Raw genomic sequence first — 22657 nt, forward strand, 5'->3', positions numbered from 1 at the left:
CTGGGGTAATGTGCGTTTCCGAAGCGCCAACCGATACTTCCATATTGTGGCTTGTTATGATCTTATGAGTGACGCGTATTCGGCTTGGCGCACCTGAATTGCACTTCGGTTGCGTGTGTTGTTGCTCTGGCGCTTCGCATTACTGTGTTGTGTAGGCGAAGTAGTGGAGGGGCAGCGACGTCAGTTCAGCGATTTGAACTGAGGAAGGTCGAGATTCGTGTGGCAGAAGACAACAGACCATTGTGATGCGTCAAGTAAGCAGTAACTTAGGATAACCCTGTCTTGCATTATAAGAATTACCCCTACAAGGTCGGTGTGATCGTCCCCCTGCTTGAGCGCATTTCAACACGTGCAGCAATTTGCTACTTTGTGCGTCGAGCCGCGCTCACGTGTGCCTCTGCAGGTGATATAAAACCTATCCTGACAGACATCCATACTTACCAGGTGAACGGGAGTGCGGCAGCCCAAGCTCCCCCCGCCTTTTGCGATGGCATTTTCTTAGTCGTGGTGTAGGACTGGGATATGCTGGGAAATCTGCGAGGTCAAGCCTCGCCAGAGATTCTCATCGTTGGGGCAACAAAAGGCAATATCGGGGAAGGCGCTGCTAATTTCCAGTCCTTGGCAGTCTTGACGAAGAGTAGCTTGCCGAATACCGAACACTGACTCGTAGTTGTAGCGGTCCAGGGCAACCTTCGTAGTTGCGGACAGGCTCATCTCGAGTCAAAGCTCCCGCCTGGTGCTCCCTGCGACAACGGCCCGTTTGCGGCTGCCTGCTTGACATTTCGGTCGTGGCAAGCACAACCCTTGTTCGCATCAGCTTCCCAAGTCCCGACCTTGCCATCTGGCTGTCGTTAACGTTACCCGTTGTAGAGATTTACGAGCCATCAGGCCTCCCAATCAGGTCTCGATGCCCAGGTAATGTGTTCATTGAATCAATTTCCCTAGAGACGGGTGCGACAAAATTTGCGCCTCGTCTCTCGGGGACCTCCCTCTAATGGTTCCTGACGAAACAACAAGTTCGTGCCGCTAGCAAAGATGTTATCGTGCACGCAAGATTGCAACGCTTGACTGTAGTGGAAACTTTAGATGTTTGCCTCATTAGACATGGGATCGACAAAGTGCACCCAGGAGCTCAGCACATGGTGTGTAGCTGTGGCTGATGCACGGCAGCCTATTCAGAGCAGAGTTTGTAGAAGTTCCGATCGTCCTGTGGTGTCATTGTGGACTCTGTGCGATCTTGGTATCGATGGGCGACGGACGTTGCCGGTCGGATGGTAAGTTTCGCGAGTTTTCCCGCGAATCTTCCGTCAACCTCGCGGCTATACAGCCAATCAACGCGAGCAAATTCTCGTGTATGTCATGTGCATGCAGACCAGGTGTGCTTGAGCTACTTCTCTGCGGCGCGGTGACGCAGTGCGCTTCAAAACGAGGAACCTGCTCGGCGCCTCACGTTCCTGTCAAGAGCTCCGTAAAGAGCGAATGAGTATCCGCAATTAAGACAGGTAAAGAGGGTTCGAGTAGCAACCGCAATTCAGCGTAACATAACAGTCGCTAGCAGCGCAACATCTCGACGGGTACTCCCAGCATCGACCACGAACCCGGGCATCGAACCTCACATCCGTCTCCACAGCGATGTGAAGAGGTCGAGTACCGGAGTACCCTTGAAGGGGCGGCGGAGATTAGCCGTGTTGGCATCATGCATCTTGGATCACAATCACCTCACACCCTGACTGACGCCATCTGTGGTGGCACACCGCGACAGCCACTTCGCAAGTTCGATGCGATTTCCAGAAGCTGCCGCGCGGCGCTGGCGGCCCTGGCCGCTGAAACAATGCCTTCGGCCCGTGTCTGATTGACAGCACGTGCTTCCCGGGGCTTCTTCGACGCGAGATATTTCGCTGGCTGGACCGAGGGAGCTGTGCACAGGCAGCACAGCATAACACGCCATTTTTCTTGGTCTACAACAGTCTTAGAGTCAATCTGTAAGCTGTCCCGGGGCTCAGATTGCCAGCGTTCCCCGACGAGGCTTCTAAGCGGAAGGAGATGGAAATTGCACGCGCCACGCCTCTTCCGAATCGTCACCTCCACCCACCAGGCCCCATGTTTTCTTCCGTCGTATACTATCCTGGTTTAACGCTTCGATGCCTGACAGTCCCGTTTGACACACCAAGCCAAAGTCGGCATAGCTTTTCCTCCATGCGCGGCAGCCCTTTGCCGCCACCAACGCTTGCATGGAAGTAGATGCACCTGCCAGGACTATCAACAGCCACCGTTGCGGCTTGCCAGCGCCGTAGCCGGGGACAGCCTTAGTCGCCCACCGGCACCTCTGTGGGTTTCCTTGCTATGCACGCGGCAACGTCCGCTTTTGCATCAAGCATACAGCGCTTGCTATTGAGGATGTGGCCGACCTTGTCGTCAAGTACAAGCGCCCGTCACTTCCCTGAAGTCAGGGTAACGGTCCGGGTACACAGGCATGGGTACGTCCTAGGGAAACGGTCGGGGCGCTTGGCAATGTCCTCGCTGGGGTGTGAATCCTGCGAGGCTCTGACCAGTCCCCAGCCGCAAACCCGGGAAGGCGCAATTCTGTCGAACTGCGACTGTTCGAGGCTCAGATGTTCCATACCCGTAAATATTGGTATCCCCCATGTATGGATACAGACCACATTCAGATATCAGATCCAAGAGCACAAGTCTGCCTCACGTTCTTCACGCATCAAGCTTGATAAGCAGCTAAAGGCCGCCCACGTCCAGTCAGAAAACAGTACGTTAGCCCCACTCAGCAGTCCCAATACATGCGTTGCTATCATCTCGGTGGTGACCCGACCATCCCCTTAGTTTTGACAAAACGAGGCTTTCCCCATCTTACAAGACTTCAGAATTGTAGCGAGCCAGACCTTCCCTACCATCCATCGGAAAACCTCGATCAAGGAGTGACCGTCCGCACCGTGCCACACCTCTGCCTGTGCCCCACCAAAGTTTTGTGGGTTATCGCAACCTAGGACTCCATCAGCCTCCCCCTACTGGGCACAGTCCACAAAACCTCAAGACTCTTAAGCGGAGGTACAATCCATTGGCGACTGATCGTCAGAAATCCTAATCCTACGCATTGTCACTTTCACTTTTCAGCGACTCATCGTCTGCAAGTAGACCCTAAAAGGCTGTAACGCAACTCCTTCACATCGAACTCGGAATTCAAGATCGACCTCACGACAACGCTCTACCTTGTCACGCGATCACAAAGTATCTAGAGAAATCCCTGAACGCAATAGGTGGACACCAGGTCCTGTCATTAATTCCGAGAAGTTGCGCAAACAGTCGCTCGAAGTCCAAGGGATGAGGTAAGTTCCATTGTGGCCGCTGGGTGTAGACATTCTGACTCACAAGCAAAGCACACTAGGATACACTATGCCGCATTCTCAATACGGTATGAACCACTACGGTTCCTCGCAGTCGTCCTACTCATCAGGCTACCCACCAGCGAGCCAGCAAGGCTATTCAGACTCCAGATCATCAACATCCGGAGGCTATACTCCATCGTATGCGCCTAGCCCAGGACATCAGTACGAACCGCAGCAAAGGATGAAGGAGGAGCAAAGTGTGCTACCGCCGTATCAGCCGCAGCATCCGTCTTATTCTCATCGTAGCTATCAACAGCAACCATTGGAGTCGGTGCGACAAAGTTCTAGTGCGGGGGGATACTCATACCCTGCGCCTCATAGCAACCTACCGAGCCAAAGCATGGAGAATAGCCCCTCAGCCTATCCACCGTAAGCGCGATTGGTAGTGTCGATAGCACGCAGAAGCTAAGTTTGAAACAGACCAGCCTTGTACCCACCAAATACATACGGCATGAACGACTATCGCGTGTCCCTTCCAACTATTTACCCACCCTCATCAACACCTGCCGCATATTCTGCATATGACCATCCCCGGGGCATTCCACCACCACCGGACAGCAACATTCCTGCGCTCTCCTCGTCTCCGAGTAATCAGAACGGCTCTGTAATGCCGCGTGTTCTGAATTCACGACCAAAGCCGCAATGCTTTGAACATGGATGTAACGGCCGACAATTTTCAACATTTAGCAATCTCCTACGGCACCAGCGTGAGAAGTCAGGAACCGCGACGAAGAGCCAGTGTCCGAGATGCCACGCAGAGTTCACACGCACCACTGCTATGAAGGGCCATATGCAGCATGACAAGTGCAAGGCTCGCAGACCATCAGAAGTATCGAACATGTCGAGATGATGACTCCGGACTCGACAATGGATCTTCCTACAACTCGCGGTGTATAGCGTTCTTTCGGAGGTCGCAAGTCTCTCCATCATCTGCATAGCATGGCGTTTCAAAGCTGGGTATGGTCATTCGTTCGTTGGACATTCTCTGCACACATGCACACCATCTCTATCCGAGGCCGTTTGGATGGGCGCGTTTAAGTCCTGGTTCCCAGAGCGAGCGAAACTGCTCAGGACTTAGGAGTGTATTGAAGCACGGTTCCCAAAGAAACAACTCGCTTGCATAAGGGCACGTTCGGTGGATAAGTGCGGGAGGATGTGAAGGAGCAAGTTTTCGGCGGACTAATACCCTGGGAATCCATCATCCCTCTCACTGGCGTATATTTTTTATTATAATCGAATCGGCAACATCAGCACGTGTTCAAACGCCGTATTTCGGCATTCAGTCCAGGTCGAATTTTCTCATCTTCGACCATACCCCGACTTGCGGAACCTGTCTTTCCCGTCAGCTTGGACTGGTTCTGGATAGGCGTCAAAAGTCCTGACAATTGTTCATGTGTTGAAACAATCCTGTCAGCATGTTTGACAGACTTCCATGTGACAGCCGTTACATCATACTTGAACCGCTTTTCAAAGCAACAACATCCTTGGCCGTTCCGCGGCGTTTACGCAGCCAACGGGATTGACCTGGTCGGTTCGCAAGGCCACTGCACGAGGCTGCCGTGCACACGGCCTAACCTGACTAGCGGGCCGCCCGCCGGTCCTTCGTGCAGTCGTGTTACAGCATGCTATCCGGACCCCCTTTTACCATTTCCTCCTTGAAGACTGAGAGATGATCAGAACAATCCGGATTTCCTTTCTGGCGTGCCACATGCACACACAACTCAGTCTCGGGAGTGACACGCAATGCCGGCCCTACAGCAGGACTGATAGCTGGGCAAACCAAGATATCGGGAATTAGGAGCGCTATCGCCTTGCCCTGTCATCACCGGACAGCGGAACAATAGGCTAATGCGTGTGCGATGGATGCCTTGTCATGGATGGAACCTTCCGTTCAGGGACATGGGCTATCATCTTCGAACCCTCGTAGATTGGCGCACGTGTGGGGTCTTACAGAACGTGGTCATCCCAGCCTTGACCACAAGCGATCGCAATTGCTTCTTCTGGCCGTTAGTCTGAAAGCAGCGCGTTTCTGAGGACGTCGAGACGGTGGTCGATTGCGTGCCAAGACTTTCATTGTGAGTGTTCAATACCGGGCCCACTTCGTGACTGCGCACGCGATGCGGACACCATACGCATCGGATGATTGGACCCGGTAACAAACCCAGGGTGGTCGGTATCAGGCGACGGAAAATCTGCTGTCCAGCATTATTCGAAGCATGACGCAGACGCCGTGCCGACCGCGTCTCATTTTCAAGGCCCTGCCCTGGAACTACTGTCCGACCCACGGCGCTGGAATTCTACCCACCCACGAAGTCATAAGATCCAGTTCGCACACCTCACCGGTGTCTTGCAAGACGTACAGATTAGCCACAATATGCTCAAGGTGGCGGAATGAGCCGAATCCAACGGTCGAAGGACAATGAACGTGAAGGGTCTCTTCCTTCCCGCGCACGGCGCCGCAGAACACAGAGTCTTGATTGTGTCTTTACGGCTGACATGTGGATCGGGGGCTGCACTTTTACATGGGTTCGTGTTGCGGCACAGCGGGGAACGGTAGGCGGGAAGGATGGACTGTCACTTGATCTGAACGACTCCACTGTGAGCAGGTGGACCAGCAGTCTTTCACGTGACAGTCTGATGGAGAGGACAACGTCGCGAAGACATGATGAGACCCGAGCACTCGCAGAGCCAGGATGAACCTGCAATCGCACGTGGACACCCATACTGTACTGCGGTACCGATGAAGGGGAACGTGTAACACTGGGCGGAGTAAGCATTTCAGCATCTGTCCTCGGACATGTGCGCCACATCATTCGCAATTGTGCGAGTTGCGGCACGAAGATTGATGAATTTGACCTGGTTGTATTGATGGGGCAGAGGACGCAATCTCGCTACGGGCGGCAGCACGAACCACACGCCCTGCTGCGAAGAACCAATACGTAACTAGATTGTTCTGCGTTGTGTGTTGCGACGTCAGGGACCCTGCGTACACTCGCGTAATGGGTGCCGACACGATTCAGAACATGTCGAATTGCCGCGAAAGCGTACTCGTTATTCGCAGCAGATGAGGCGTACCCACCGCAATGTGCTCGCAACGCTGCCAACCTAACTTGAATAGGAAAACAGTGTCTTTCGGATCCGAAGCCCTGCTCCCCGAGATGGACTTCGCCATGCATCCTTTATGTGGCAGCAGCTCCGCGGGCAGTTGCAAGCCGGGCAGTGGGGTACATGCAAGCGCGTTGAAGGAGGACCCCGTGGCGCTCGAGGGAAGCGGAAGGAGCGAGCTGCACATCAGAACGGTCAAAAGCATAATTGATCCTACCGCCTCGGAGCCTCGAGTCGAAAGTGATCGTGAACCCGTTGCCTGAAGTGGTTACTCTTCGGCGACGGGTTCGCTTCCACCGACAAGCGCGCGCAAGTCTGCTGCGTGTTCAGGCCCTAACGATAACAATAGCGGAGCAGACTCTACACCATCACATGTGCCAACCTTCCAAGGCGGCTGTACGCTTCCGCAGTGTGCTCGGTCTGAGACACAGCCGAGATATACCGGCTAATGTGGATCCAGCGCGCCTGAGGAAAGAGGGCCGCAGCCCAGTCGCCCAGCCTGGAGCGCTGGCATAATAGGCGCGGTGATATATGTAGATCGCCCTGCATGTGCGTGGACTGATTGCAATCAGTGCGAGGGAAGCGAGGATGAGTCGGCTATGGCCGTAAAGGCCGGCATGCCGCGACTGAGTGCTCGGCACGGTGCTGAGCTGCAAAGTTTTAGTCACACAATGGAGGGAGGTCTTTACCATATTTGCCTTGGAAGATCGTCATATCATTACAATGCAAATTTCGTTCACGCCTCTCTAAATGCACGAGAAGCTGGTCCAGGAGAGAAATGATATGTTGAATAACTCGAAACAGAACAGAAGATCAAAAGGACGATGCAGAACTCGCGCAGAGACAGCGCACAAAAATCAAACCTAAATCAGTGTTGCTCGACAGCATAACCAACGAAGCCCTCGAAGCCCGTCACCCCTTTTGCGCCCTTCTCAGTGCCGCTAGCTGGCATCGGACCACCGCCGGACATGACCAGTACTTTGGCGCCTTGCTCAATGAACTCCTTAGATCCGGTGAATTGGAACCTAACTCTGACTGCAGCCGGCGATGCGGCAGCAGGCTGCTCATCAGCATCGTCATCAAACCCACCAAACCCGAATGCATTCTCATCGTCATCCTGGTCCGGGCTCTCAAGCGAAAGACCAGGCTCAGCAGAGACCGAGATAACCTTTGACGGGGCTCGGACACTGGCAACGTAGACGACAATTGCGCTCCCAACAGCGAGGCTGGCAGCACCGCTTGCCTGAGAACCCTCGAAGCAGACTGTCATCATTCTGGATGCCAGAGGTTGTCTATCAGCCAGAACCATCCCTTTCCTGATGCGATCGATTGACGGGCTGATGACGGGAATGTCGACAAGCTCCACCGCTATCGTACCAAGTTGGCCTGCATAGAGCGCTCGCACTGGTAAACGCAAATTGCGCAGCGATGTAATGCGTACTCGTCGCCACTCGACGTGTCGATCACGCAGGGGCGTATTCCTCTTGTTCAGAGCGCCCGGGTAAGATCTCGAGGTCGTCAACGGTGATTGACGCAGCGGTCTCCCACTTCCGCTGTCGCTGTCATCTGAGCTTGTATCGATTGGGTACGGCCCAAGTAGTAGCTCTTCGCCAACTGTCAGTCTCCCGTGACGCAGAAAGCCGCCTATGATGGCAGACCGGTCTGAAGATGCATTGGCTCGGACACTGTAGACATCCTCAATGTAGAACAGATGAGAGGGCGACTTGTCTGGTAGAGGCGTCTCTACCAGACATATCGGGAGAGGGAGCTGTCGCAGGAAGGCGTGCAGTTTCGTAATCCCAGTGCCCTTAACGGCGCTGGTTAAGACTATAGGCACAAGAGAGAGAGGCGATATAGCCAGCTGCTGTGTCGTCTTCTCGGCTTCGTAAAGATCATCGGCGGATATCTGCTGGATGTCAATTTCCAACACTGGTGTCGGCTGGTCAGATATAATGGACGGCTTGCGTCCGGCTTTTTTCAAAGCCGACAGCAAGTTAGACAAAGTCTGTCGTAGCCCAGCCTTGGTAGCAAGGTCGTACTTGGTGATAACTATCACCAAGGGCAACTCCAGAGTCAGACAGAGCTCAAGATGAGCTTGAGACAAGTCGAGGTCCGCAGCAGCGGGGCCCAGTATGTCTTGCGAAGTGGATGAAGCACCGATCTTGCCAGAAGACTCGTCTGTGTTGTCAGCCGGTACGCAGACTAACGTCCAATGTGGTTGCCTATTTGAGAAGTCAGTGGGTGCTACGCTTTCCATCAAGGTCACTGCTCTAGCGTCGCTGGGAGTCGAGTTTGTCATCTCCGGACCGAGACCTTTGGAGAGTGGGTAGCTTACCATCCAATGATGCCTCGGACTGTTGTACGTCGGAATCGAGGGTGTCCAGCAGAGTCTGACAGAACAACCAGACGCCCCTCCTGCGCAGCCTCAACAGCAGCGTGAATGTCAACCCAGGCATCCACATCTCCAGACCCATAGCTGATGACTTGTGTTGAGACCGCACCATCTGCCTCAACTACATCGCGGTAACCAATGAGCTCCTGTGTGACAGAGCTAGTCATTCCGGAGGCGATTTCATGTCGGTGCTTCAGGAGACTGAGGCGACTCTTGCCACGTCCGTTATCGAGCGTTGCTGTGGACAGAGTGCCTAATAGACTAGATTTCCCAGACTTGGTCGCACCAATGAGAGATACTCGCAGCTGCTCAACACTAGACCGCGTCTCGCTGACTCCAGCCGCTACAACTGCAGCATGCGCTGGAGCATCCTTTGTGGTATCCTGCGTGTCTTTGGAGCTGTCCACCAGATGTTGGTCTGGGCTGACCAAGGCTTCGGCAGCTAGCAGCTTCGACTTGCGCACCGTACGCTCTTTCGTGCCATTGTGCTCCAGCCACTCACACTCGCCAACACACAACATGCGCTGCACCTCAACCCGACATCCGAGACTTGCGGCCATGGCGCGCAAATTGTTCAGACTCTCCTCCATCTCATCCTCTGCTAGACCGACAATAGATCCATCGTCAGCGACTCCAATCTCGTATAGCGCACCCTTGCTCTCTTCCAAGCCTGGCAGCAGCCGTTGAGGCATCTCGGGAGTCGTGAGCTTGGCGTCGTCCGGGAGATGTGGAAGAAGAGGCGCTGTTGATGAGGAGAAGTGGTAAGGACACGATTGCTGCAGGCGCCATAGCAGTTGAGTGGTCAGCTGTTCCAGCCGATGCTGTCTAGACTGGATGGAAATCAAAGGTGGTGGTGTGTTGCCCAAAGCCCCTGACTCAGATACAGCGCGATTTACAGCGATAGAGCTTGTGCCATCGCCACGCCGTAGTGATCCGGAAGCGCGAAGTCCAGTACTAAAGCGTGTGAACGATCTTCGTCGTTTCAGTAGAAGGTGCAGTTTGTACTCCGTTGGTCCCTCCTGTGGCTCGGCCTCAAGTCGCGTAACAGTCGTGTTGTCAATGATAGGAATCTCATTCCTTAGCAGCGACTGCTGACAATCATCGAGCCCGAGTCTCGAAGGAATAGGTGTGACTGCTTGCTGGCCCGGAGTGTTCGTTCCCGTCCCAGCTGGAGGCGTGGCCCATGGCGATGATACACGCGGCGGGTCAGGATCGAACGTGAAGATGGAGGCCATATCGTGGATAGTTGCTTATATTGTCGTTTATGATGTTGATTGTTCTGTTCATGTACTGTCGCTCTCATATGCCACGTCAAGCCCGTAAAGATCTCGAGTTTGTATGTGAGTAGTGCGTTCGGAAAAGTTTTGATAATAATGGAAGCATCTTGATGATGTTTGCGCTGTGTGAGACTTCGCGGATGGAAGTGGTTGACAACTCGTTAAGAAGTGTGACTGGCTGCCTCTCGGCAATCACTAGCCAGTGAAAGACATTGTCTGCGTCTCGGATTGTGTCTCAGTTGTGCTCTGATTATCGTTTGTCGCAAAAGAATGAATGGATAGCGTGATGATGTAGAAGTGGAGATGGAGTGAGGTGGCGGCAACGGGCAGACCCGCTCTTGGCGCTCATCCCGGAGTCATCGCGTGGAGTCAGACTACAGACAACCCTTCCTTCGCAATACGAATGCACCGCCCTTTTTGCATCTAAGATCTCTAGTAATCAGCTCGAACTGAATGCGCCGGCCTCAAGCTGACGCATGTTGAGTGCTCACCTCCGCGGGCCTCGCAATATCAATTAGACATTGCGACACACAAGCCTCGCACTTGTAGACAACACATACATCCCCGTGAACATGGAGTGTTCAAAAGATGACAATAGAATCACGTGGAGCCATGCCGAGTTGAGATCTGTACTGGTGCTAATGCTCAACCTGACCTCACAGGACTCAAGGAGACATGATAGGTTTTTAACTTCACCGATGATCGTATTAGAAAGAGAAAGTTGCAACCTTCAGACGAGGCTCTGGCTGTGGAATCCATTTCGTAAGACGATAGGAAGAATAAATGCTAGACTGCCCATCTTCTTTAGTGCAATAGCCCGCCAACGATTGCAGCGGACTTGATCTGTCACTTTCCTCTCGCCAAGTATCAACTCTGGCGTGTCGCTTGCAGAGCGTATCCGAAAGAAGGCATCTCCACGGACGCAACAACCCGCTAAAAGACATGCCAAAGCCCAGTCTCGAACCTGCAACCCCGTGTCAAACCAACAGGTGCGAGCAAAAAGCAAAAGGAAAGGTACCCGTTGCGAGACCGGGCGATTGGAAGACAACGCTCGCTGGCAACGACGCTCGACGACGCTCGCAATGCTCAAGAACGCTGAGGGGATATGTACAACCAGCTACTTTCCTAGAATAACCGACGAACATTGGGGTATATATTCAGCAACTATATGCAGACACGTATGGCTGAAGAGCACAGGCGGTGCGTGCAAGCTACTAGTGTGCTCGCTCGAGCGTTCGCAGCAGGAGCTTGCGGGAGGAAGGCACGCCGGAACGCAACGTTTCGTTATCCGAAAAGCAAGAGGAAGAACCATGCGGGTAGGTCTCACCAATCCCATAGGAAACGCAGTAGCAGAGCAAAACGCAAAGAAAAGGTATTATATCAGGGCACTCTCCAAGCGCTACAGGTGACGCAGAGCACAACACCTCATCAAATCCCGGTCCATCTGCTTTCGCGACAGAGTAGCAGATTAGAGTATCACAGCATACATCTCCGCCACTCTCATGTATCTAGAAGCTTGCAGGCGTTGGCGGCAGCTGTTAGCAAACCACCCCGTGCAGTCGCTGTCATCACTTGGCATACCTTCCACCCTCTCTGACCAGGCTGCCTCGAAAGCAAAAACAGACGCCCGACACAGCTTCGCACTCGCAGCCTCACAACGCTTCGATGCGACCTGCGCGACAGCGGCGGAAAGGAGAGGCATCGATGCACCCATGGTCATGCCAGGAGCCTATAAGACACGACCCGTGCAATATGGAAGTCGTTCGTATCTACTATCCAGCTACCTTTCTCTTACCGTGCCTGGCCGTGATGGCGGATCCACGGCCTCCAAAGCTGCTCCGCACGCCTCGAGCCGGTGGAGTGTATCCAGCACGAAACGCGTATGCAAAAGGGCAGGTGCGGATGTGGAGGAGGAACCGAAGTGCAACGATGGTTTGTTTAGTCTAGCTACTGTTTGTGAAGAGAGGACGGACGGTGGGGTGTTGGGGTATTGGGGTGTAGGGGGCGATGATGCGAGGACGGCTTGGTTATGTGGACTCGGGTGGCTGGCTGTGTGCAGTGTATAGCAAGAGGATCTTGGCACCGTCACACGGAGACTGCTGTGGATGGACCTGCGTAGGCATGAGCACGCGCTCAACAGTGTCGAGTGCACGACGATATATACATCTATACGAGACAAATCTACATAGAACACACACAGATGCACACACACACACACACACATAAGGTGCGTCCCTAGGTGGAGAGACACACCATGTTGCGAGACATGTTGGCGGTTCGGAACTTCGGCGTCTCTGATATGTAAATCCATAGAGCTGATGTTCATGCACAGTGTTGATCAACTAATTCTCCTCCAGGTCAGCTAGCTCCGACGAGGATCTCTTCAGTGCTGGTCGCGGTGTTGATCGTTTTGTCGACGGCTTCACATGACCCCTCAGCGATACCCCCTGTCTGCTTGCGACATTGAGAATCTCTCTGGATATCGGAGGCCCTAGGAGGAGAAGTGGTCGATGAAGACTATGTTTCTAGGCTTTCAAGACCACTCAAATGTGGGAGTGAGCTCGCCAAAAGCCCCGAAGAGTAGGGAGGAGAACGCTGCAGCGAGACCCGAGCTAGCGGGACACGCCAATGGAGCTTGGCCTGCATTAGCGTATCTGCGAGCTGATTGTCTTTTACTGTAATTAATTAAGCGCTTTGCCTATCCTATACAGCTGTCTCGTAAGATGTAGCACATGCCATTGGCAGTTTTTACTGCATCAATTTACACTGGATGAGAACCACTAAAGCGCATGTCTTGTTGTGTACGCTGAAACCACTGCTAGCCTCAGCTGAACGCATCGCTTGAGACGGTCTGTGGAAACAGTGACATCTGTCATCGCTTGCTTACCGGCCCGCAGTGGGAGAGCGACGAAGTCCTTGAGGCCAGCGTATCCTTGCGCAATTGGCACGCTACACGAACATCGGATGTTAGTTGTAGCATAGGCCTGTACGTCGCGCTTTGTGCACGACCGCATCGAGCCCTCAGAAAAGCTGCCTTTCTGCTCTGCATTAATGTTCCGTTATGCAATATCGCCCAAATATGTTGCGAGGCCTGCTCGCCCAGCCTCGCGTCACCCTGCAGGCAGGCAGGCAGGCTGCGCCTTCCCCTCTGGGTGTTCAAACCGCAGTCTACCTCAACAAACAGCGTTTGGCACTATAGCACACAAAGACTGCTTTCTTGATCTCTGATATAGCAATCCACTGCCTAGCACTTACAACGGACTCGACGTATACATCTTACGATTTCCACGTCCTGCGCGAGCGAGCCGCCGTACGCCATCGACTTCTCTAGCCCGCCTCGAAGCTCCTAGACCCTCTTCTACACTCTGCTCACATATACGTATACACACGACCCTATGCGACTGCTATACATTGCAAGCGATGGGAGGCTCAGCTGGACCGACGATTTGCTCAACAATCAGATCCCCCCCTATGCGATCTTGTCACACACTTGGGAAGGGCAGGAGGTAGCCTATAAGGATCTTAAGAACCACAGAGACAAAGAGAATATCGATGCAAGGCTCAAGGGTGGATACCAGAAGATCTTCTTCTGCGCTGAGCAAGCTAAGCGCGATGGTCTGAACCACTTCTGGGTAGACACCTGCTGCATCGACAAGGCAAACAACACAGAACTGTCAAAAGCGATCAACTCTATGTTCCGGTGGTACCAGAACGCCAGAAAGTGTTACGTCTACCTTTCAGATGTCGAAAATGATACTCTAAAAGGTGATGGCGAGTTGGTGTTTAGGCGGAGCAGGTGGTTTAACCGCGGCTGGACCCTCCAGGAACTTCTGGCTCCCCATTCCGTCGAGTTCTTTTCTAAAGACGGAGCGCGGCTGGGGGACAAAGAATTGCTTAAGCATCTTATACACGAGATTACAGGAATCCCAGTCGAAGCTCTGTCAGGGAGCGACGTGTCTGAGTTCGACGTTGCCAAGCGGTTCTCATGGGCAGCGAATCGGCAGACTACAGAGGAAGAAGATGGAGCGTATTGTCTATTCGGTATATTTGGCGTCCACTTACCACTAATCTATGGCGAAGGCAAAGAAAACGCACTCGAGCGGCTGAGAAGTGCAGCTATCCTGAAGCATAAGGGTCGCAGCCATAACCAAGAAGAGAAAATTGGCAAGATCTGTACCTGGCTCTCGGCGCCGGACCCGTCCACCAACTACCACAAAGCGCACAAGCAGCGGCAGGCTGACACTGGGCTCTGGCTGCTGAATGGTCCGAATTTCTCCCAATGGAAGGAAAGTGCGGCGTCGCGACTGTGGCTGTATGGGATACCAGGGTGTGGAAAGACCATCCTAAGCTCTACCATCATCAAGCATCTGCTACAGCACTGCAATGATGACGCGGGCATGGTGACGGCGTACTTCTACTTCGACTTCAACGATGCACAGAAACAGGATCCAGAGCTGATGCTCCGCTCTTTGCTCTGCCAGCTCCTGCAGCGTTCCTCCATGATACCTAAAGGCGTCGACGCGTTGTTCTCATCCAGCGACAACGGACAGCGGCAGCCACCACTGCATGCGCTTCTGGAAGTGATACCGCAGGTAATGCAACAGTTTACGCATGCCTACATTGTTCTAGATGCGCTCGACGAATGCACTTCACGCCCAGAGCTGATGGACGTGCTCGAGACTGTGGCCGGGTACCAGCTTGACAGCGTGCATCTGCTCATGACCAGCCGCAAAGAGCGGGACATCGAAAGCTCTTTGGAGATTTATATCAAGGAGGAGGACACTATCTGTCTTCAGAGGGACGTAGTGGATAAAGACATACAACGATACGTTCAACAAAGGTTGTCTAATGATAAGAGTTTGACAAAATGGAACAAGGACGCCGCCATCAGGCAAGAGATTGAGGCTGCACTGATGCGCGGAGCTCGCGGGATGTACGTGTGTTGACCTGGGCCCCACAGATTTAAACTGACGATAGCGTAGGTTCCGATGGGCTTTCTGTCAGCTTGACACGTTGGCAGAGTGTCGCAATCGAACAATGCTGCGCAAGTCGCTGGCCACTCTGCCGCAAACGCTGGACCAGACATACGACCGCATTCTCACCGCTATCGGCGAAGGAGACTGCGAGTACGCGATGCGCATCCTGCAGTGGCTGACGTTCTCCATGCGGCCGATGTCGGTCGAAGAGGTTGCGGAGGTTGTCGCCATTGACATGGCGCGTGACCCAGCGTTCGACTGCGATGATGTGCTAGAGGATCCGCTGGAAGCGCTGAACATCTGCTCGAGTTTGGTCACAATTTCAACAATCCAGGGCCAAGGAAGATCAGGCCCTGCCCGGCGGATTATCGCTCTCGCACACTATTCTGTCCAGGAATACCTTGTGTCTGACAGGATACAACAGGGTCCAGCAAAGCAATACAAGATGCATGAAACCGGAAGTCACGGTATGATAACGGGTGGGTGTTTAAAGTATCTGCTACAGTTACAGCGACCATTGTCGGAAGAAGTCATTCAGACATCGACGCTGGCACGGTATGCGGCAGAGTTCTGGAGCAGTCATCTTGGGCAAACAGGAGAGGACATGGAAAGATTGAGCCAGCTAGCGATAGATCTCATGTCGACGGAAAACCCCGCGTACCTCACCTGGATCCAATTGTATGATCCGGACAGTCTTTGGATGCAACCAGATCTGAGCAAAGGTCTCGGAAGCGTAACAGCGCCGCTTTACTACGCATCGCTTTTAGGCCTGGATACAATCGCGAGCCTGTTGCTGGACCAAGGCGCTGAGGTCAACACACGAGGCGGACGCTACGGCAACGCACTCCATGCAGCTTCAATTAAAGGCCACAAGCAGGTAGTCCGGACGCTGCTCAAAGCAGGCGCTGACACCGATGTACAGAATGGAGATGATGGCGACCCACTCCAGGCAGCTTCATACGAAGGCCACGAGCTGATAGTTAAGATGCTAATCGAAAACAAGGCAGACGTCAACGCTCAAGGTGGCAAATACGGCAATGCGCTCCAGTCAGCTTCGGCTGCAGGTCGCCAAGCAATAGTACAGCTGCTCCTTGATAAGGGTGCTGGTGTGAACAAAAAGGGCGGTCTATATAACAGCGCTCTCAACGCGGCTGCGGCTGAAAGTCATACAGACATAGTCAGGCTTCTGCTGGAGAACGGTGCCGAGGTCTCGCAACACGATGTTCAAGGGAAAAGTGTCTTGCATCATGCTACCAACAGCGCATACTGTAGCCTCAGCCTCGTCGAGTTCCTGCTCTCGCAAGGTGCTCCGGTGAACACAACCGACATTGAGAACATGACTCCACTACATTACAGCGTCAAGTTCAGCCACGAATCCATAGTAGCATTGCTTCTTGAAAATGGTATGCCCATCGATGCCGGTATCCATCGAAAGTCTTGGTCTCGGAGAACTGTGAAAACCGACACCACTTACCGGGCTTCGATTTTGGCGTCTGAGCCCGACATCTCCTGCACTGCAATTGGTCTGACGCCTTTACACTTTGCGGCCTTGACGGGCAATTTGGTCATGACAGGGTTCCTTTTGAAGCGTGGCGCTAACCCGAATGCTCTGTCCAGATACAGAGAGTCCCCAATTCATCTCACGTTACGCAGATCTCTGCACGGACCAAAGTATGACGACGATTGGACGGACTCAAACTGGAGAGTAGAGTGCGTGTTGGATCTGCTGGAAGAAGAAGACGACGTTGGTGCAGTTCATGCGAATATAACCAAGCATCGCGAAGGCGTGCTCTGTGCGCTGCTCGCAGATCCAAGAACCAGTCTGACGATTAAAGACTATCAGAATGAGTACCCTTTGCACTGCATCGAATATGGAAGGCTTGAAAGTGTGTGGATGGTCAAGAAACTAGTGCTTAGGGGAGCAAATCCATTCGAAAGGAACATGAAGCAGCAGAACGCACTGCATCTTGCCAGCCGAGCTGGCGACCATGACGCTGTCGCTGTTCTACTTTCTCTAGGAGTCGAGCCTGCCTCTTCGGACAAACAGGGTCTCAACGCTCTTCACCATGCCGCACGAAGTGGAAGCTATGAAACAATCTCTCTCCTTCTAGAAACAGCTGTGACAACAACACCAAGCCTGGTAGCATCGAGGGACACCTTGGGTCGAAACATGCTCCACCACCTGTCCGCGACTTTCAAAGCTCGAAAAGAGACGATAAATTTGCTGCTTGACAAGGGGGTAGATGGCTCAGCGTTGGACGCATCTGGTGACTTACCCCTAGCGACCTACTTCAAAAAGCATTGGCTGGCAGTAGATGACGATATCTGCCAGTTGTTGGTTTCGGCTGAGGGAAGCCCCTTTTTTGTTGACAAAAACGGGCAAAACCTGGGACACTTATGCGTTTCAACGTTGGGCTGCAGAGTTCAAGTCTTGAAGGTTTTGAGAGATCATGGTGTCGATCTGACACAGAAAGATTTGCGGAGCAGGACACTCTTGCACTGTGCTGCGATTCATGGATCTGTCACCAAAGAACTCCTGCATCACCTTCTCCATGTTGTGGGCGTTGAACTGAATGCAGAAGATGCATCTGGAAAAACAGCGTTGCGGCATGCAGTAGAGATGGTTTCAATGGACCACGATCCACAAATGTATGACTCCAAACGTTGGGACAGAACCAAAAGGCTTTTGTTGGAATCAGGAGCGAGGTAACTAGATGATCAAGTCACAGAGTAGTTTTGAGTTGTTATAATTGAACAATAAGCCCCAAGCGCGCTCGGGCGTGCGCGTAGGATCATTCGGAGCATCGGACATGTTTGCTAAACGTCAACGTCATCACGTGTATGGAATACCACCAAAGCATTCATGAGAACTCCCACACTAAAACAACACTCATGTTTATCTTTTGATAAAGAGCTAGTCACAACCTCAAAGTTTTGCAGAAATGTGGCCGAGGCGCTCAGTTGGAGGCCACAAGCAGGTGATTAAGACGCTGCTCGACAAAGACGCGAACGTCGACACATAGGATAGACGCTACGGCAACGCACTGCAGGCAGTTTCTTGGAGAGGCCACAAGCAGGTGGTCAAGATGCTGCTTTAATGCAGGTGCTCATCAAGTCAAGGAAAATGATCCCGCGTTGGTATTCGCGTAGCTTTGCTCAGGCAGGTAATCAGCATTGTGAGTCAGCAGCAATGAACGTGCAATGGACCAGGACACGCAGCTGTCAGCCTGCGCCATTGCTATTTAGATGCCGCACCAAGTTGGGCATAGCTCTCATTTCTTTACAATAGAATACAGATAGCTTCTCAGCACGCTAATGCAAGCCGATGTACGCCAAGACTAACAGCACGTTCCGCCAACCCGGGCCCGTCTGCAGGGACCATCTCTTCCAGATTTCAGAGGTTCCGGCATGCACACGCCTGCGCTGGAACGATCTCTAAACGCGGAGGAAATGCCCTTCCTTGAACGCGCTTTGTCCTCAACCCTCTGATATTTGAGGAAACTCTTTGAGTGACGAGTATACAAGGGGGTATTGCAAGGGGGCTGTCTGACGACGTTGACGGGATGATTGACAGCATAACCAACACTGCAGAGATTTCAGTCGGAGCCTGCTGGCGCAGAGGAGAATAGTTTTATGAATATCATGGAGGAATGACAACTCTACAAATCTGCTCGTCAGGGGCGCCAAAGGTCCGAACAGCCAACCTGTCTCGAGACATGGTGTCTCTCCACTTAGGGACGCACCTTACACATACACACACATACACACACATACACACACACACACACACACACACACACACCCACACCCACACCCATCCAGTTTACGCACCCCCTCTGATGCCCCATCTCCCCACCTCCCTCATCGCCTCGGCATCGCCCAACGCAAGCTTCTCGTCCTTTAGCACGCCCGCAAGACACTGCCAGCCATCGCGCCCCCCGCCCCACCGCAACAGCTCATTCTTGTACAGCTCGCCATTGTCGCGATCCAAGCTGCCGCTGGGGCCATCCTTCTGAAAGACATCGCCCCAGATCTTAGCCGCAATCGCGCGGTCAAACAAGTAAGAGTAGTACGTGGCCCCGTAGCCGAACAAATGGCCAAAGAAGCCCTGCCACGCGGTGCCCGCGGGCTCGGGGACGGAGGCGTATTTGTTGTACACGGCGTGGTAGACTTTGGTCGAGTCAAAGGCCGCGCTCGCAGGGAGGGCAGAGTGGTACGCCTGGTCGAGCAGACAGAGCACGATCTGGCTCTCGAGCTCCGAGTACTGGTTTCTGTTGTCAATGGCGAGGCGGTGCGCGAGCGCGTGGGTCGGCAGCGGCGCGTCAGTCTCCCAGTGTCGCGCGTACAAGGCCAGGACCTCGGGACAGAAAGCAAAGTGCTCCATCAGCACCGACGGGAGCTCGGCAATGTCTGTCGCACAGCGGGTGCCGGAGACGTTTTGCAGCGCGGTGCGGCCGAGGATGGAGTGCAGGGCGTGGCCCATTTCGTGGAAGAGGGTGCGGACGTCGTGCATGTTGAGGCAGGCAGGGCGGGCGGCGGTGAGGGGCTTGTGGAAGTCGCAGATGAGGGCGATGGTGGGCAGCTGGAAGTAGCTGTCCCGCTGGGCGTTGTAGGTGACGGCCATGCCGTCTGTGGCTGCTTCGACGGGGGAGTCGAAGCGGTGGGCCATGTGGGCCACATCTGCAATCTCCGAGGACAGGATCTCGCGACTGCAGCGGAGGGTAAAGTGGGCTGGGTTCGGGGTCTTGCCGGGTCGCGAGAAAAGATCGCAGTACAAGACGGCAATGTGCCCTTCCGTGTCTGACATGACATCCAACCTCCTCACCCCGTCATCCCATACCTCGCCGGGGTGTGTTTCGCGCGCAACGAATCGTACGCCGTAGAGGCGGTCGAAGAGGCGGGATATGCCCTGCAGGACGGTGCCGACGGAAAAGTACGAGGACAGTGTGTCTGGCGTACGCTGGCGGTAGGCGCCCTCCATGGCGCCGAGCATCTTCTGGGTGTAGTAGAACTTGTCCCAGGCGTTGATCCGGTCGGGAAAGTTGTCCTGGTGCGCGTCGCTCTTCTTCAGCGCGGTCAGCTCGTCGAGGTCGGCCGTGACAGCGGGGCGGTTGTCCTGGTGCAAGGCGTTCAGAAACTGGTCGACTGCCTCTGGCGTCTTGGCCATCTTGTTCTCCAGCGTCATGTGTGCAAATGTCTCGTAGCCGGAGATGCTTGCCAGCTCGGCGCGCAGCTTCAGCATCTTCTCCAGACGCTCGATGCTGGAGCGGCTGGCGGTGCGGACAGCCGAGTACGTCTCTCGCCGCACGTCGGGGTCTTGGACGAAGCGCAGCACTGCCTGCGACTCGTGGTGCATGGTCGATATCGTCGTCTCGCCCCATCTTGTCAGCTGCCTCGCCAGACTGGGATCCATGCCCTTTAGCTTGGTCGAGCTGAACTTGAGCCGCAGCGTCTCCGGGGCCATGCCCTCGACAAACTGCGAGCCAACCTCGGCAATCTCGCCGCTCATGTCGACCAGCGTCCTGCGGGTTGCGTCGTCCAGGCCGATGCCGAAGCGCGCAAAGTCGTCCATCAGTATGCGCGCCACGATGCGCTCCTCCTCGGACCACGCCGCATACACGTCGGGCATCTCCGAGGCCTTCTTCAGCTGGTTGTACAGCACGGGGGTCGTGTTGAGCTGGTTCATGTACTGGAAGACGGTGTGGTAGGCCTTGACGGCCATGGCCTGAAACTTGCGATCCGGGTGCGTGCCGCGGACGAAGTCGGCCAGGTCGATGACGCGGCACAGCAGGTCGCTGAGCTTGTCCAGCTCGCGGACGAGCAGCTGCAAGTCGCGCGTCGACTCGGCGGCGCCGACCTTGTGCACGACGGCATTGCAGCGCTGGATGGTGACGGCGACGAAGTCGACGAAGCCGTCCGGGTGGGTCAGGTACTGGTTGCCGACGATGCCGGCCCGCCTGGTGCCCTTGCGGGTGCGACGGAAGCTGTCCCAGAAGGCGGCGTTGTCGAAGACGCTGCGCAGGGCGGCGTCGTCGGCCTTTGCGCCGGCAGACAGGCCGGAGAGGGCGGCGGGCGGCGGCGTGGGGGCGACGCGCTGGTCGTGGCCATGGGCGCGCGTGCTGATGAGGCGACGCGGGCGCGGGCGCGGGCGCTGGGCATGCTGGACGCACTGGGCGCACACCCACGGCGACGAGAGCGACGAGAGCGACGGGAGCGACAACGGCGACGGGAGCGACAACGGCGACGGGAGCGACAACGACGACGAGAGCGACGACGTCGGGCGCGCAAGCCGCTTGAGCATGGTTGAGGAGGCTGCGGCGGACAAAGGCTGCGTCACAGGCCAAAGACAGCACGAGCGCTCGGACGCGAGTTGGACGATTGGCAGCTAGGCCAGCTGCTCCTCCGTCCGTCCTCCGCCCGTCCTCCGCCGGGCAGCGCAGACACAAACGACACCAGCCCGCCTGCCGCCGCCCAACCCATTGCGCCCGCCCCCCGCACAGCATGGCCTTCCGACCGCTGCTACGGCCGGTGAGTGAGCTGCACCGTCCCGTGGAGCGCCCATTGACCTGAGCACAGCGCGCCGTCGTGCCCGCCCTGGCTGCCGCGCTCAGCGCCGGCGCAGTCTTCGCACCGCGAGCCGTCGACGCCGAGGAGCAGCCCGCCCAGCCGAGCTCAGCGCTCGTGCAGAGCCGCAAGCCCATCTACGACGACGTGCCCGTCGATGTCACGGCGGCCACGGCGCCCGCCCTGACGCAGCCCTCGCAGGCCCTGACGCCCGAGGCCGCGTACCGCCCGACGCCCACAGACCGCCTCGCCGAGCAGGTCGGCCTGGCGCGCATGGCCCTGTACCGCCAGGCCGTCCGCAGCGAGCAGGGCATCGACAAGGCCCTCACCGCGACGCTGCGCCTCGAGCACTCGTTCACCACCACGCTGCGCTCGCTGGCCCCGCCCAAGGAGTCTGGCGAGCGCATCTTCCCCGGCGCCCTGTACGTCCTCGTCGCCGCCATGGCGGGCTCCATTGTCAGCCGCAACCGCAACATTGTGCTGCGCGCCACCGTGCCCGCCGCCGTGGGCCTCACCGCCGCCTACGCCGTGCTGCCCCTCACAATGAACAACGTCGGCAACCTGGCCTGGTCGTACGAGGAAAAGTACCCGGTCGTGGCCGACGCGCATCTCAGGACAAAAGCGCGCATCAGCCACTTCATCGAGACGGGCAAGGCCCACACGGGCATGACGGTCGGCATGGTGCAGGACAAGGTCCATGATGTGCGCGACAGCATGGAGGGATGGGTCAAGAAGGGCAGGTGAGCGGTGGAGATGAGCCGGCTGTAAAGGCTGGAGCGAGCGCCCTGTACATCAGAATTGGCATAGACAGGATGACTCGTGCAATGAGACTGCATTTTGTTTGTCGTCCTGGCCCAGTGTTGCGCTCCTGCAGCGAGACTGCATTTTGTCTGTCGTCCTGGACCCGTGTTGCACTCCTGCAGCGAGACTGCATTTTGTCTGTCG

At 55.1% G+C, this 22657-nt stretch overlaps 9 protein-coding genes across 9 annotated transcripts; 5 read left to right on the plus strand and 4 right to left on the minus strand.

The window, feature by feature from the left end:
* Positions 1-2146: 2146 nt before the first annotated feature.
* Positions 2147-3084, plus strand: M421DRAFT_143250 (uncharacterized protein). Its single transcript, XM_033587502.1, has one exon. The coding sequence runs from the start codon at positions 2344-2346 to the stop codon at positions 2833-2835; it is 492 nt and encodes a 163-aa protein (XP_033449194.1). The 5' UTR covers positions 2147-2343; the 3' UTR covers positions 2836-3084.
* Positions 3085-3405: 321 nt separating this feature from the next.
* M421DRAFT_92066 (uncharacterized protein) lies at positions 3406-4248 on the plus strand (the record flags this gene model as incomplete). Its single annotated transcript, XM_033598004.1, has 2 exons — positions 3406-3767; positions 3819-4248. 2 exons carry the CDS (start codon positions 3406-3408, stop codon positions 4246-4248), a joined length of 792 nt encoding a protein of 263 aa, XP_033449195.1.
* A 2065-nt stretch (positions 4249-6313) lies between these two features.
* Positions 6314-6790, minus strand: M421DRAFT_143232 (uncharacterized protein). Its single transcript, XM_033587501.1, has one exon. It carries the CDS (start codon positions 6706-6708, stop codon positions 6415-6417), a length of 294 nt encoding a protein of 97 aa, XP_033449196.1. The 5' UTR covers positions 6709-6790; the 3' UTR covers positions 6314-6414.
* Positions 6790-7283, minus strand: M421DRAFT_143220 (uncharacterized protein). The gene has a single exon (XM_033587500.1). It carries the CDS (start codon positions 7193-7195, stop codon positions 6872-6874), a length of 324 nt encoding a protein of 107 aa, XP_033449197.1. The 5' UTR covers positions 7196-7283; the 3' UTR covers positions 6790-6871.
* On the minus strand, positions 7191-10456 carry M421DRAFT_420179 (P-loop containing nucleoside triphosphate hydrolase protein). The gene is made up of 2 exons (XM_033592381.1): positions 8839-10456; positions 7191-8725 (listed from the first exon to the last, which is right to left on the minus strand). Exons 1-2 carry the CDS (start codon positions 10128-10130, stop codon positions 7372-7374), a joined length of 2646 nt encoding a protein of 881 aa, XP_033449198.1. The 5' UTR covers positions 10131-10456; the 3' UTR covers positions 7191-7371.
* Positions 10457-13567: 3111 nt separating this feature from the next.
* On the plus strand, positions 13568-16346 carry M421DRAFT_12966 (HET-domain-containing protein; the record flags this gene model as incomplete). Its single annotated transcript, XM_033587370.1, has 3 exons — positions 13568-15105; positions 15155-16028; positions 16122-16346. Coding segments are annotated over 3 exons (2637 nt in total), but the record flags the coding sequence as incomplete, so codon positions are not given.
* Positions 16347-16403: 57 nt separating this feature from the next.
* M421DRAFT_41274 (ankyrin) lies at positions 16404-17837 on the plus strand (the record flags this gene model as incomplete). The annotated part of the gene is made up of 1 exon (XM_033590431.1): positions 16404-17837. A coding segment is annotated over one exon (1434 nt), but the record flags the coding sequence as incomplete, so codon positions are not given.
* A 914-nt stretch (positions 17838-18751) lies between these two features.
* On the minus strand, positions 18752-21555 carry M421DRAFT_420181 (mitochondrial intermediate peptidase). Its single transcript, XM_033592382.1, has one exon. It carries the CDS (start codon positions 21447-21449, stop codon positions 18972-18974), a length of 2478 nt encoding a protein of 825 aa, XP_033449201.1. The 5' UTR covers positions 21450-21555; the 3' UTR covers positions 18752-18971.
* A 43-nt stretch (positions 21556-21598) lies between these two features.
* M421DRAFT_420182 (uncharacterized protein) lies at positions 21599-22559 on the plus strand. Its single transcript, XM_033592383.1, has 2 exons — positions 21599-21676; positions 21725-22559. Exons 1-2 carry the CDS (start codon positions 21650-21652, stop codon positions 22454-22456), a joined length of 759 nt encoding a protein of 252 aa, XP_033449202.1. The 5' UTR covers positions 21599-21649; the 3' UTR covers positions 22457-22559.
* The last annotated feature ends 98 nt before the right edge of the window (positions 22560-22657 follow it).

The sequence above is a fragment of the Didymella exigua genome (genome assembly GCF_010094145.1).
Source record: "Didymella exigua CBS 183.55 unplaced genomic scaffold M421scaffold_12, whole genome shotgun sequence".
Classification (NCBI taxonomy): Eukaryota; Fungi; Ascomycota; class Dothideomycetes; order Pleosporales; family Didymellaceae; genus Didymella; species Didymella exigua.